Source organism: Saccostrea cucullata, unplaced genomic scaffold (assembly GCF_032062105.1).
Source record: "Saccostrea cucullata isolate Sc308-1 unplaced genomic scaffold, CSIRO_AGI_Scuc_v1 ctg1200, whole genome shotgun sequence".
Lineage (NCBI taxonomy): Eukaryota > Metazoa > Mollusca > Bivalvia > Ostreida > Ostreidae > Saccostrea > Saccostrea cuccullata.
The window spans coordinates 24,740-41,031 of record NW_026923920.1 but is presented as its reverse complement, the minus strand read 5'-3'; the positions used below and the strand labels follow the sequence as shown (position 1 = coordinate 41,031).

Below are 16,292 nucleotides of genomic sequence, written 5' to 3'. Positions count from 1 at the left end.
AGAAACCTCTCTACACTGAACACTCTAGAGTTACGATTCTGTTGTATTGTTTTGCAGTTGAGCAATCTAATTAAAATTAGATGTTAGATCCGCTCGCATACTCGCTACACTAACATCTAACAACATCCCATTGAGGGTCACGTCAGAGGTCAAATTTAGTCAACCAATCAAATCGGAGCTGGCAAGATCATCGTGTATTGTTGAAGCGTATAAGTCTAGAGCCATTCCGAATTTGACCTCTGACGTGACCCTCAATGGGATGTTGTTAGATGTAAGTGAAGCGAGTATGCGAGCGGATCTAACATCTAATTTTAATTAGATTGGCAGTTGAGTGATCTGCCCTTAGATTAAAATGCCAATAAATGTACATTTACAGTATATTACTCAGTTTATAATCAAATCAAGTATTCCTAACATTTTAAAAGGGCAAGATAGTTTAAACTATAAATTATAAACATGTTATTTACATGTATCTTCTCCATAGAAGTAAATAGCAATTATTTCTACTGATACTGTGTTGTGTTTGAACATTTTTTCTGGGGGTAAATGCCATGTATCATGTATTGACAATGAAATAGATAAGCTTATTATTTACATCTTTATTCAATATAATTTTCGCAAAGTCCAAAAATCATTTTGCACTGGTGTAGAGAGGATGTATGACCTGTTACATGTACAAGTGTAATTGTTTTCATGATCCATTTGGTTCCAGTAGTGATTTTTAACTTATGTCTTGCATTATCTAAATCTAAATATTTGTATTGTCTATTACAGAACTCAAGAAGCCAGAGTTTTACATTTAGTCATGACAAGTCATGACATTCAGCAAATGAATCTTTATCTGATGAAAATTAGTGAGAGTTTTCAGAGAATGGGAGATACCGGTGGGACACCTACACTAAGTCTGCTAAATTATTCTACAACAATATAATGACAAAACTGACTGCTGTTATTCTCTCAAAGAACATCAAAGAAAGAGTGAAGAGTCTTACAGTATCTGAAGAAAATCCAAGTCTTGCCTAATATTATACCTGAGGGAAGTATTGACCACTTATCCTGAAGTTATTCATGCATAATAACATGGGTCCACTATGCACTACTTTGAATATGTTTCAAATAATTTTTTAAAAAGATTTTTAAAAGTGTATAAACAGTAGTCTCATTGCATGTAAAATGATAATTAGATCCTTTGTTACAATTATTGAATTTTTAAAAATTGACAGAAAAATGAAAAATTAAAGAAATCTATGTCAAAAGTGTCTATTATTATTTTTAAGGCTTAAGGATAACGTTTACTTGGATGACAAAAATATTAATTGATAAGAGCGAAAAACCACCTATTGTACATCTATGTAATTATTCACTTAAGTATGTCAGTGACCTACTATTCCTGCTAGTGGCTCTTGAGTATTTCATAGAAAATTAATATACATTATTTTTCACAATATGACCAACGTTTGCCCCCCCCCCAATATTTTGCCAATATATAGAATACTATAAAAACATAGCTACTATATGCTTGTGCCCTCTCAGTAAATGCGTCTAATGACCTTTTGTCCTTATTTTGCTCTCTAGAAATTTTTGGTAGTTTTCACTGAGAATGTATGGTTATGCCCCTGCCCCCCCCCCCCCCCCCCAACTGAAATTACCTCTTACTGGCATGTAATCAAGTTGAAAATCTTAATGATTTGAACTCTTATTATTTATTGCCTCATTTTACTTTTGTTGTCCTTATTCTGCTGGTATTATAATTTTATGAGCTCTATAATCAAATTATTTAGATATGTTGCTGTGAATGGTTTGTGTTAAGGTATACATACATATTTTGAAATTCTTCATTGTGTGTCAATCAATTACAAGTATATGAAATAATGTTTGAGCTTTAATATACACAATCATTGTGACAAGGTGTTATAAAACACATAGAAAATTTACTTTTTGAATGACATATTGCAAGAAATAAAAGTATCCATACAAATTGAAAAAAGTTATAAAAAAATTAATTAGCCCGAACCTCCTCTGCACACCATAATCTTTTATATTTTCTTTGAAAAAATAATGATAATCATTTAATTTTCAGATTTATTTTCAGTTATCAATTGTTTTTTTTGTCCATTTAACCCATTTTGGATTAAACATGTTGTACTTCATAGCATTCTGTTTCTGTAATCAGAAATCCTGACTTAAGGTCATCTCCAATCAATTCCTGAAAATATGGAGAAGCAATTATACTATATATTCTTCAGTTAACTTTGAACTCTTGACTTTAGCCTTACGTTTTGATAGAATCAATAAATGAACTTTTCATCGACTCTTTTTTATGCTAAATTTGTAACAAATACGTTTAATAGCTGAAGAAGATAAAATTTGAGTCATTGAACAGGTGTCATTAATCCCCAGCCTTTTCCTCATTAAAAAAAAAGGGGGGGCGGTAAATTGAAATATCTGTGTTTTACTTTTATATCTTTACTATACCTACATTTCATTTAAAAATGGATAAGTAGCATGATTAATAGACTCTTCAGTATTGTTAAAATTCAGCCACAAACGTGATTTTGAACCGATAAAAACATGAAATGAAAAAAAATTCCCTTGAATGGTTGCCCTGGTAACCACTTCTGTGTTGCTATCCGCCCCTAAAATGATACATTTTTATTCATTTTTATCATTTAATTCTCTCTTAAGGTTGTTTTACATAAACAATGTCCTCAAAAGAGAAAAACAAACTCTACAAAATATACTATATACAATGTATAACGCAGTTTTCCAATCCGTATTTGAGGAAATTCGGGATTATGGGACATTTTCATTTTGATATTCCCCGAGTTATCTGAAAAACACATGTTGGGAATCTATATGAAATGAAAGACCATAGTATAGATATTTGGAATAAACAAGAAGTTTAAAAAACCTATCTTGGAATTAAAAGATAAATTTAATTGAAATAGGGAGTAAAATAGGTTTTTCTGTATTTTGAAAAAAGCACCAAATTTGATTTTTTTAGCCTCCTGTCAGCTTGAAACACCTCAGATTAAAGATTTAAATCCTAATTACTTTAATTATATAAGAATGCTTAAAATAAATTATATTATTGAAAGTGTTCATATTTTTCGCGTTTAAAAAAAATGTGGGGGTTAAAAATGCTATATTTTATGAAATAGAACCTGTCAAAATGGCCGTATTTCCGTTAGTTACGGTTTCCATGGCAACGAAAATCCCAAAACATGAACTAAGGTGGTTTTCTCAGTTAGACACCCGGGTACACTCTAAATACAAAAAATTACGTATTTCGGAGACATTCGTTTTAACGGCCTCCTTGGAATCTTTGGTTTTTACAGAGAATGACTCTTAAGGAAAGTGGTACAAACTTTTGTCAAAAATTTTGAAAATAACAACTTGGGTTATGTTTCAATGAATAAAATGAATAAGTTTTTTTACAGTGTAGTTATTTTTTAATTTCTTATTCAAAGTTGCACAAAAATGGAATTTGAAGTGAAAAATATTTGTATAGAATAATACAGATGATTTCAGAAGGGTAGAATTTGGAACATTACAGAGCGTTTACATGTCTCATATGTAATGCATCAATAATACATGTACTCCTACATTCTCTCACTTAACAGTAATTATGCTTTTATAAGTTTTGAAAAGTGGGTCAATAATAATAGTTAATGTATATATGGAACATGAAAGCTGTATCGTCTATCCTTCAAAATTTATTTCCAATGTCTAATTTCTTGAAAGATATAGAAGTCAAGGCCATTCATAATTGGGTCAAAATTATAGTACATGGACACTATACCTCTTTATGATTTGGTTTTAATACGATGTTGAAATCTCCATGAATGATCTAAATATCTTCCCCTTCCTTGTGATGCCCCTCACATGGTCACACAGCAGCATGCTACAATAAATTGTATATTTTCATAAAAATAATTAAATTCCTTACAGGTACTAATTAATGCACAATTATATAAGAATGAGCTGTTAACTTGTTTGCCATTCACCACATATTTAACAGTACTTTTTATTTAGTTTTGTATGTTGACAGGTCTAAAATAAATAAGTGTTGACAATAATTCAAATTGGAGAAACTTTTTAATTTATATCTTGTTAAACTTTTAATGCATACATCATTATATAGTGTTCAAGATGAACAAGGAAAATGAAATTTACAAGGTCAAGTCCAAAGATGATTTCTTATTCTACCCACATAACTATTAATAGCTAAAATGTATGTAGGTTAAAGCTACCCAAAGTAGCTATTTTACCAATTTCTAAGACCTACATATGTAGGTAGAAATGCTTGAGTATAGTCTTTGGACTGTACCTGTTTCATAGGCGTCCGAACCGGGGAGAAGGGGGGGCTAGAGGGGCTTAGCCCCCTCTTTATTTCAAAATATATATTTAGTATAGACTTAGCCCCCCCCCCCCACTTTTTTCCAAATATACACTTAGTATAGACATTGAACATTGTTTCGTAGGTTTAGCTCCCCCACTTTCCACAGACACGTCGCAGTAAAGAGGAAAAAAAGGTGTGTTTGGGGAAAATTTTTGTACTGAAGTTCGAATTGACACCCACCCCCTCTTTTTTTTTTTTTTTTTTTTTGCTTGTCAGGTTTTTTGAGAAGGTATATATATATATATATATATTTTTTTTTTACACTTAGCCCCCCCCCTTTCAATTTGCTTCCAACGCCAATGTGTTTACATTCATTTTGATTCAATTCTTTTTCAATAATTTCATCTACTCATAACTCTACGAACAAATATTATTATATTGTGTATCAGAAATTGTAGCTACTTACGTGTACATGCATGGTGTATAACACTGGTAGCGTTGCACCAGCTTGGCCAATCAAAAGACCTGCTTTCACATTTTCACATGTTCTGTTTGGAGGGGAATTCTCGGTCCATCTCCTCTGGTGTTTTCAATATGTAGGTGGGAACTTGGAAAGTTTGGAATTTGACATAACTTCCTTCTTGACCTCTTTGTATTTCATTTTGAAGAAAAGTTAAAATAACGTCCACATTCGATAGTCATTCACTGTATTTAGCAAGTGTAACACACTAACACATGGCATACGACCTACTTCAGACAATACATGGCCATTGCTGAAATTCACGAGTTGTTGAATGTCTTCAGAATAAACAATATCACATCTGCCAAGGAAGCTATACTGTATAATCTAAGCAGTTTTGTATAAAAATATCAGTAAAACACATGGTTTGTGAAAAGGAACTCCAAACCGGCAAAACGTCATGCTTACAAATACTTTTGTTTTTACCTTCTTTCACTGTCGGAACTAGAGAGTTCTACAAAGGGAGATAATATTTTTGTGAAATGCTAGTTTTTTAATATTTTCAAATGCATTTTATTTTTTTAAATCAAAAAACACACATCCAGAATAATTATGAATAAATAATCAAGTATGTTTGCTTTCAAAAAATTGTTAATATTTTATAAACCTATCTTGGGATTTTTTATAAAATGGCACTGAAATTATGGTTATTTAGCGTGTTGGTTAAGGGTTAAAAATGGGAGGAAATTAAATTTCTTTAAAACAAAAAGGGGTGTTAGTGATGAAGCAAAATAATTTTTTATCTTTACTTCACACCTTGTTTTCACAATTTAATGCACTTAATCCAACCATAATGCATTATTTATTTTGAATTTTTTATGTCAAATTAGGAGAAAACTGACCTTTTCAAACATGGGAGTAGCCACAAAATGTGTTAGGGGGCCATAACCTGGAGGATAGGTCACATCCCAAAATTTTAAATATATCTAATTAATCTCATACACATTCATAATTTTTTCATATATGTTTTATTAAAATCTGTGGTATTCGTTTGAACGGCATCTGTGGTCCTTACAGAGAATGACTCTTAATATATACCGTAAATCTGGAAATTTTTGCTGTAGATAAATTTTTAGCAAATTTGCGAGTTCATTGAATTCGCAAAAATATTTTTCTTAAAAATAAATTACCAATAAGGAAATGTAAACAAAGCAGTGGTCATTCGCAAAATTTTGAAACGTAAAAATTAATCAACAGCATTTTAACCCGAATTCGCAAAATAAAATCGACGTAAAAAATTCCAGATTTACGGTACATCGACGATAAATGTAAATGTCGAGTTGAAGACGACAGCACGTGTATTCTTCTTATGTTATTGGATATTTTCTGCTTTATAGGAGTATAAAAATAGGTCAGCTTAAAGCCATATATGGCGTAACTGATCAAAAAAATATATTTTTGACAAATACAAAATTGAGTAAAGAAATACAGTTAATACATTTAAATAAAAATTTTTCATACAATTCTGAACACGAACAACACTTCTTTTCAACTAATAATACGATTTTATCTACTATGTAATGTGTTATTTAAATCTTTTGTATTTTCTTCCGAGTCGGAGAAAATTCCGAGAATCCAAATTAAATTGTGATATCTTTATAACGCAATTGACTTAGATTTTGTAATTTACAGAAAAGTTCTATCTTTATATAAAGTAATGAAACAAATAATAAGTTCTTATAATTTTAGTCTAATAATTTTCATTGTACATACGCCATATATGGCTTTAATCATTTGGTCTTCCCACTCTTGGTAAGGATTTTCTATTACATGTAGGTCACTTTTTTCGATTGAGCGAGGGGACTGGACTACTATATTCTAGTTTGTAAAGTAAAGTTGACAATGCAGTCCTGCATATTACATATTCAATTATGCAATATCTGTCTCTTATAAACGGTGAAAAAAATTTAAATTTCGCACTGAATGTGTTTTTTAATTCCTATTATGTCATTTGTAGTTTTAAGCACATTTTACTTCCTCGGCAACCAATCTCTCACCAGAGGGCGTTTTTACGCTCCGCTCCAACGTGTAAGCGGAGCGCGCCCTCTGGTGAGAGATTGCCTCGGCAACTATGGCGAGCTCCGTGATAAACAATATCATTAATGTGTTTGGAAAAGACGCCTCTGCATGTTTTACAACGTTTGGATTTCTTGCAGCGTCATATTGGGCGCTTAAAGTCACTTTTAATGTAATCAAAATCTTGAAATCACTTGTTTTTGCTGGTTCAACAAATTTTAAAAGTCTAGGATCCTGGGCAGGTAATACCTTGTATCAACTGCATTAAATTATATTTATTTACTCATTCCTCAAAAATTTACTATTTGATTTAAGCTTTTCAGAAGTAGAAATAATAAGGGTCATGTATAAGTATTTTCATCCTCGCTAGCCAAGGGTGACGATCCACGGTGTTTCTCTATTCACTTTCTAGAGGAACACCGTGGATCGTCACCCTTGGCTAGCGAAGATGTAGTATTTTAAGCAATCACTGCTTGTATTTTGAATAACTGCGCACTAAACATTCTATTTGATATCGCCTTTCGGTTCTGAGGGTATCAAATATGCATGTTTTATAGCATTCTTTTTTCCGAATTTAGCCAGGCATTACATTCAAGGTCTCTAAAGACATGGACTTTAACAACCCAGACCAAGTTACTACACTCTGAGAACTACCCTATGTACAATGCTGTATATGTGAGGAATCAAGTCTTCCTCTTAACAAAAATCCTTTATTTTATTATGTGTATCATACAATACATACACAACATACTGGTATTAGAGGTTGTGAAAACGTGTTTAGGTAAATTGTAAACAATCATTATTTCCGGTTAAAACCATGTCTTGTTATAAAAGAAAAAACGGTGTAATTAATTCTGATTGTAATTTATCTATTATAATCATAAAGTCAAAAACTAATTCGAGAGGAAAAGTAAGTCATGCAGTCTGGACTGAAATTGTCTAAGACCGAGAATAAAGCCGTATAAAACGGTGTGTAACAAAAAATTAATTGACAGCTATACATGTGCCTGTTATTTTTTTTCATTGAAACAAGTCTAGATGTAGACATGATTCAGATGTTTGTTTTATTTAAAAACTTCGACAGAACTCATAAATGTAGGACAACTTAGGTAATGATAATGTTATGAAAAGAGATTTCAGTCATAATGCACATTGTGCAACTTTTTATACCCCCCGCAAACGAAGCTTGGGGTGTATAGGAATCACCTTGTCCGTCTGTCTAGCTGTCTGTCTGTTTGGGTAAACGTGTCCATATCTTTCTTACAGAGGAACCTTAGAATCTACTTCTTCACACGAAGATTGTTCATGACCTTGACACAAGGTTTATTAGGGAATTTCAAGGTCACTGAAAGACAATTTCATAATTCGTGTCCGGTCCATATCTTTCTTATGGATAAACCTAGTACAGGTGTAAGTTCCCATTTCACATAAAGATTCCCTATGACCTAATATGCAAATCAAAGACGTTGGTTGTTTTGTTCCATTCAAATCATATAAATTCAAAAATGTGTTTGCAGATTTAACTGCTTTTTATTTCAAGTTTATTCTGCATAAATTGGCATTGTAAAAATACGTACTCATGCATCTAAATTTCTCTTCCAAACTTGCATTTTTTTTTCTTTTGATTCAAATCAATAATCATTCAGATTTATGATTAATATGTTGTTATACCCCCCGCTTGAAAAGCGGGAGGGTATATAGTAATCGTTAATTCCGTCCGTCTGTACGTCTGTCCGTCCGTCCGTCTGTCTGTCCGTCCGTCTGTCCGTCCGTCCGTCTGTTACGCTTTGGGGTACCCATCTCTTATCCGCAACTCCTCCCATACCACTGAATGAAATTTGATGAAACTTTCATAGAATCTTTATTACATATTGCCATTGTGCACCTCCTATTTTACTTTTTGATCTGACATATATTTTGGATTTTCCAGAGCAAAACATGGACACTGCCATTTTATTCAAATGGGAGGCGGGGGGTATCATTTAGTGAGCTCATTGCTCACAGTACCTCTAGTTTATTTTGGTTTTGAAATGTCTTGATCACCTCATGTGTTCTCATATGCTTTACCATCGGAGATGTGCACAAGTCGATACCCAAGCCAAAAAATCATTCAAGTGTGACGAGCGCATTGGGGTATATATCGTTACAATGAGACAAGGTATCTGAAAGAACTAGAGGTACTGTAAGCGATGAGCTCACTAAATGATACCCCCCGCCTCCCATATGGTTATAACTGGTGAAAAAGTCCATGTTTTCCTGTGGCCGGGAAACCCAAAATATGTGTCGGATCAAAAAGTGAAATAGGAGGTGCACAATGGCAATATGTAATAAAGATTCTGTGAAAGTTTCATAAAATTTCATTCAGTGGTATGAGAGGAGTTGCGGATAAGAGATTGGTACCCCAAAGCGTAACAGACGGACGGACGGACGGAATTAACGATTACTATATACCCTCCCGCTTTTAAAGCGGGGGGTATAAATATGGCGGAATACGGCTATACAGTGTAGTTGGTATGAAACAAGTCGTACATAGATGAAACTATTACGTTTTTAAGAATTCATGTCAGCTTTAAACAGTATACAGTCAATCAATCAATCCATTTTACACAAAGATTGCTAATGACCTGAGGGTGAGTCGTGACTTGAACCAAGGTCATTAATACAAGTCAACGTCACTGACAGAAAAAAAGTTCATTATTCGTGTCTGGTCTGTATCTTTAGTATTTATTTTTTTTATTAGTCTGCACCTTCGTTTCATTCATACAAAATATAATGAACAATTAAAAATGTTTTTCTCTCTTCTCTTAGATCCAGAAAATATTAATGATTTGGCGCATTCTCTGTATCCCAGCGGGGGGTATTCGTCCTTTTATAGGACAGTTCTAGTTTTGATTGTTTCTTTCTTTCTTGACCAACCCTTTCAAGAGAGTTGTATTAGACGCCATCACATGCCGGTAGAGGGATGCAATTTTAGACCTGTACTCGGCACTTAAGACCTTTAAACAGTAAGAATCGTTTTCAGGCCAGCACGTACTGCTACAGGGCATCTCGATTCAGCCGGTTTCGTCTGAAAGACCGTTCTCCACGTCCCGCAGTCGGATTCGAACCCGCGATGTTAGGAACAACTCTTTTTCCAAGACCAAGGAACAATCGATCTAACCACTGTGTCACGTGGGCGACTATGCAACTATTGTCATACCAATTAAAATAAAACAATATATATTTATACCCCCCGCTTAAAAAGTGGGAGGGTATATAGTAATCGTGATGTCCGTTTGTACGTCCGTCCGTCCGTTACGCTTTGGGGTACCCATCTCTTATCCGCAACTCCTCTTATCCTACTGAATGAAATTTAATGAAAGTTTCAAAGAATCTTTATCACATATTGCCATTGTGCACCTCCTATTTTACTTTTTTATTCTGCACATATTTTAGGTTTCCCATAGCAAAACATGGACATTGCCATTATATTCTTACCTATGACGTCACATATGCCGGCTTCTGAATAACATTTGATACGACAAGTTATTCCTCTTTACACATTACCGTAAAACAATTTATTGTAAAACATGGACATTATGGGAGGCGGGGGGTATCATTTAGTGAGCTCATTGCTCACAGTACCTCTTGTTATACTTCAAATAATTTATGAGTACCTAATAACCATGGTTGCTTTGATACTACAACTCCTTTATAGTTCATTTTCTTGAAGATGTTGATGGCTTTGAAAGAGGTGTTTGAAATAAATTTAAAGAATACTGGAGGCAAAGAGAAAGTTGATCTATCGTTAAAAAGGAGAAATCTTTATAATTGTTACATACAAACAGGATAAAAGGTACTGCAAGAAGGAAACAAATTGAGGATGAATCAGTTATATGTCCAACCCACATAAAATTTTTGGGAAAAACTGGGATTAATGTCTATATTTTACACGAAAATATGAAAACAATAGAATCTGTAACAATAGTAATTGAGCTGTAAACTAGCATGACAGATTTTAATATTAAAATTATTAAACATTGTCGATATGTTGCATTTCTTTCCAGTTGTTACTGGTTCAACAGATGGAATAGGAAAAGGATACGCAAAAGAAGTATGTATATGTGTATATTTTTAATAATTACAGACTTGTTGATATTTAAAACAACATATATTTTATATTTTCTTTAAATAGATTTAGATAAAGAATAATTTTAATTGATAACAATATCTATCTGTCCAATTTGTCTGAAAATATTTCCTTCTATATCCTCCCGAATGATATTGTTTTCTTATTTAGTTTTATAAAGGTCTTTCATCTTCAGTGGAAGACCTTTCTGTTATTCTTAGGTTTCTTTTTCACTTTTATGATTTTTTTCTTACCGATTTTGTGCACGCAATTTCTCGAAAACGGCTTGATGAATTTTCATGAAACTTGCAGGACTTATGTATCATCACTTGAACCTTATGCGTCTTTTTTTCTTTTTTGATGACGTCACTATCGGTCTGAAATATTGCCGATTTTATGAATTTTAAAGGTCGGGTTGTCCAGAGTTTTTCTGAAAAATGGGTTGAGATAGAAACATGAAACTTTCAGGTATGGTAGACCTATGTCTGTACATATGCCTTTCGCATTTTGTTTTTTTTTTTCGGAAACGCCGCACGTCGGCGCTCGCTATGGCCCGAAAATAGTCCTATCGCGAATTTCAAATTTTGTTACACCTTTTCTAGGGATGGGTATCGCCAAAAATTTCGTATCCGATATATCACGATTTTTTCCCTACAATATCACGATAATATCATGATATTTTTAAAAGCAGTTTTTTTTCAATGATTTTATTTGAAAAGTCATTATTTTTCTAAAAAATATGTTAGAAAAACAAAATTTTACTTTCTTGAAATTTTTATGCATATAAAATCAGTTATGTTTGGACGGTAAGATGCCGTTCTTTTCACTTTTTACAACATTTTTTTATACTTCCTGAAATTGTAATTTGAAAGATTGAACAAATAAATGAATAATTTCTGGACTTTATAATATATACGTAAATACCGGTATCTAGGTCTCCGTATCACGATACGTATCACGCAATAAAAAATCGCGATATACTGGTATACCGATAAAATCGCACATCCCTTACCTTTTCTACGATAACTATTTATCTGGAAATATTTTGTTAAAACATATAAAACAAAAGAAATGTAAAATTCCAAGATCTTTCAAATGATATGTCGAAAAAAGGGCTGGCCCCTAAAATTAGGGGCGTTGAAAGAGGGTCGAAAGTTTTTTCTCTATATCTCAAAAAGTATTGAGAATTTGTAACACGTCAAAGAAGCGAAATTGTTCAAAATGTCAAGCTTAATCTATTGGAATCGTCAAAATACGTCCGGCGACGTCACTTCCGGCCGGAAGTAGTCGGAAAGCGAGTATTTTTGCCGTTCTTGACAAGTTTATGGGTAACATTTGTCACTGTGAGCATAAAAATTAATTTTTCCGTCCGTCGTCGTCACTTCCGGTGAAATCGGAAATAGCAAAAACTGGCTTATTTTTGCATCAATCAACATAGATATATAGGATTTAAACCAATTTTGGGGTTATTACTCATTTTTTTAAAAAATGAAAGTTATTTCCGGTCAAACAGGACGGAAGACCTACTCGTTGCTTTGCAACGAGCTTTGCTCTATTTATTGTTTTTTCTTACCGATTTTGTGCACGCGATTTCTCGAAAATGGCTCGATGAATTTTCATGACACTTTCAGGACTTATGTATCACCACTTTAACGTTATGCGTTTTTTGTCTTTTTTGATGACGTCACTTCCAGTCTGAGATATTGCCGATTTTATGAATTTTAAAGGGTCGGGTTGTCCAGAGCTTTTCTGAAAAATGGGTTGAGATAGAAACATGAAACTTTCAGGTATGATAGACCTATGTCTGTAGATATGCCTTTCGCATTTCACTTTCTCCGGAAACATCGCACGTTGGCGCTCGCTATGGTCCGAAAAAAGTCCTATCGGGGATTTAGAATTTTTTTCACACCTTTTCTGCAATATCGTTTTGCATGTTAATAGTTTGTAAAGACATAGAGAACAAAAGTTGTAAAGAATGTCACGATCTTTCAATGGATATCAACGATAAGGGGCTGGCCCCTATATGTAAGGGCCGAAAGTTTTTCCTTTAAATCTCAAAAAGTGTTGAGAATTTGTAATACGCCAAAAAGCAAAGTTGCTTAAAATGTCAAGCTTAATCTATTGAGGTCCTCAGAATACGTCCGGCGACGTAATTCTCGGTCTAACCGGAAGTAGTCAGAAAATTCTTATTTTTGCCTTCTTGACATCTATTTAGGTAACATATGTCACTAGATGCATAAAACTTAATTTTCCGTCCGTCGACGTCAAATCCCGTCAAACAAGAAGTAGCAAAAAAATGTATTAATTTTGCAACATTTAACATATATTTGGAGTATTTAAACCATTTTTGGACGTCATTAATCTTTTTTTTTTAAATGAAAGTTACTTCCGGTCAAACAGGACGGAAGACCTACTCGTTACTTAGAAACGAGCTTTGCTCTAGTTTCTACTAATAATTGTTATATATATATTTAAGATATATCGACGAGGTTATCAATTAACAGTATTTACAGTATTTATTTTCGTTTCTACGTTGATTCAATATACATATCTGATTGACTTTAAATAAAAGATACCATAGAGTATGATACATCTGTTTCATATTTGGAAATTTTTCTATGTAAGCACGCGTGGTTATCGAACAACATTAATATTGTAAGCTTTATAATAGGGATGGCAATCGAATACATAATTGCTAATCGGTTAATCGCAAAACGTTCCGACCGGTTAACCGGTTAACCGTATCAAAATATGCATTTCCTTGATGTACATAACTCTTTCTTCCTAATTATAAGTAGATCTATAATTTATATATACAAGAAGCCTAATAAAGTCTAGTTGTTATTTTCTTGATTATTGCTTTTAAAAAACAAGGTTAGATATTTCATTTTAGTTTTGATATAGACTATGAACAAATTAAGAAAACCACAAATCATGTCTGAGAAATCTGAGTGATTAAAATTTTTCCAATGCAGATCGATTTCACATACGTTCATGGTGCGTTGTCACCATAATTAAAACTAAGTCCGAAATACATCACTTAATTTACAAAGTTTGTTTAGTAATTTATTCGACAGAATAAATGCCAAAAAAAATCCAAACATACTAATTCGCAATTCTTAACGGTGATTTAATTATCATTAAAGAAATACGGGACAGTCAGGGTAAGGACTTGGTGTTTTAACAGTAATTAACACTTCAAACACAAAATGACAAATTACCCTACACTCTCAATCCAGAGAACCAAAATTACACCCAAGTCATCTTGAATATAAGGAAACACTGAATTATCAACGTTTATGCAAAGAATTATTTTTTTCAAGAATGAATTTTCTATCAAAATTGGGTTGAAATTGATATAAATTTTATTTTTTCCGACTAACCGATTACAATTTTTCTAGCCGATTGCCATCGTTCCGACTCGGTTAACCGGTTACAAATTGCCATCCCTACTTTATAATAAACATGAAGATTTTATCTTTCCTATCGTCGACTTCACTTAATTATTTAGCAGTATACATGTACCTATATCACTTGAGTTTGAAGTTTATGTTTCCCAGTTGACAAGATGCACAAAAGTATTTTTACATGTACATACGAATTATTCCTAATATTATGCTTTCATTAAAATAAGTTGAATATGATTGATTGGTCTAGAAACATTAGTTAAAAACACTATTACCCGCTGAAAAATGAAGCCACGCCCTCCAGCGTAACAACAGTCAACAGTGCTTGACGACGGGTGATATTTAAAAAAATAGCGACTGCGCAGAATTTATGCGCGCACGGTTCACTGTTATATGTATTTGTAAAACATTCAGTAGAATATAATAAATATTGCATGTTGTTGAGTGTAACATTGAAAAATTTCACCCCTCGAAAACCATTGTCAACCTCGGCTGCGCCTCGGTTGACAATGGTTTTCTTGGGATGAAAATTTTCAATGTTACACTCGACTACATGCTATATTTATATAATAGCAAGCGAGTGAAACTGTTAAAAAAGGATTCGATGGAACATGAACAACAGTTTTGTTTAATTTCGACATTTCGCAAATTCTATGTTCGATTCGATGGTCCTGTCTGCAAATGCAGTTTGACATTGGATCTTTTTTATTCAATTAGTGTATAATTTACACAATGAATTTTCTACGGATGTTTTTCCTTGGCCCGAGCATGCCATGGTGGATTTAACTGGTCGACGAGTGATGCTTACTCCTCCAATTTCATCTAGTCGAACCACTAATGTTGTTGAGGTCCCTGTTTGCTCTGCTCCAGGTTCGTGTTGTTATACCCCCGCTTGAAAAGCAGGAGGGTATATAGCAATCGGGATGTCCGTCCGTCTAGCTGTATGCCGTCTGTCCCACTTTTAGATACCCATCTCTTATCCGCAACTCCTCTCATACCACGGAATGAAATTCAATGAAACTTTCACAGAATCTTTATTACATATTGCCATTGTGCACCTCCTATTTTACTTTTTGATCCGACACAATTTTGGGTTTCCCATAGCAAAACATGGACACTTCCATGATACAATGTATTCATGTGGGATGCGGGGTATCATTTAGTGAGCTCATTTCTCACAGTGCATGTACCTCTAGTTATATCCCCCGCTTGAAAAGCGGGAGGGTATATAGTAATCGTTAATTCCGTCCGTCTGTACGTCCGTCCGTCTGTCTGTCCGTCCGTCTGTTACGCTTTGGGGTACCCATCTCTTATCCGCAACTCCTCTCATTCCACTGAATGAAATTTGATGAAACTTTCACAGAATCTTTATAATATATTGCTATTGTGCACCTCCTATTTCACTTTTTGATCCGACACATATTTTGGGTTTTCCGACAACAGCAAAACATATGGACTTTGCCATTAAAACTACTAGTATATGGAGGCGGGGGGTATCATTTAGTGAGCTCATCGCTCACAGTACCTCTAGTTTTAATGGAGTTTGTTTGTTATATCCAAGTTTCATTGCTAAAAAATAAAATAATGTGTTTAGTTGTCTGTAACCGTTTGGTGGGTTTAACTGGTTAACGGGTGATGCTTACTAATCCAAAGTCATCTGGTCCAACCACTGATGTTTTTAAGGTCTCTGTTTGCTCCGCTCCAGTTCGTGTTATACCCCCCGCTTGAAAAGTGGGAGGGTATATAGTAATCGGTATTTCCGTCCGTCCGTCCGTCTGTTACGCTTCATCTCTTATCCGCAACTCCTCTTATACTACTGAGTGAAATTTAATGAAACTTTCACAGAATCTTTATTAAATATTGCCATTGTGCACCTCCTATTTTACTTTTTTATTCGAC

General features: G+C 33.7%; 1 protein-coding gene across 1 annotated transcript in view; it reads left to right on the top strand.

The window, feature by feature from the left end:
• Positions 1–6,933: 6,933 nt before the first annotated feature.
• The window catches only part of LOC134265265 (very-long-chain 3-oxoacyl-CoA reductase-like), a 34,080-nt gene continuing 24,721 nt past the window's right edge, over positions 6,934–16,292 (top strand). Inside the window, exons 1-2 of the mRNA XM_062747510.1 lie at positions 6,934–7,120; positions 10,925–10,971. Of these exons, the coding sequence (XP_062603494.1) occupies positions 6,934–7,120; positions 10,925–10,971 (234 nt within the window). The remainder of the gene's footprint in view (positions 7,121–10,924; positions 10,972–16,292) is intronic.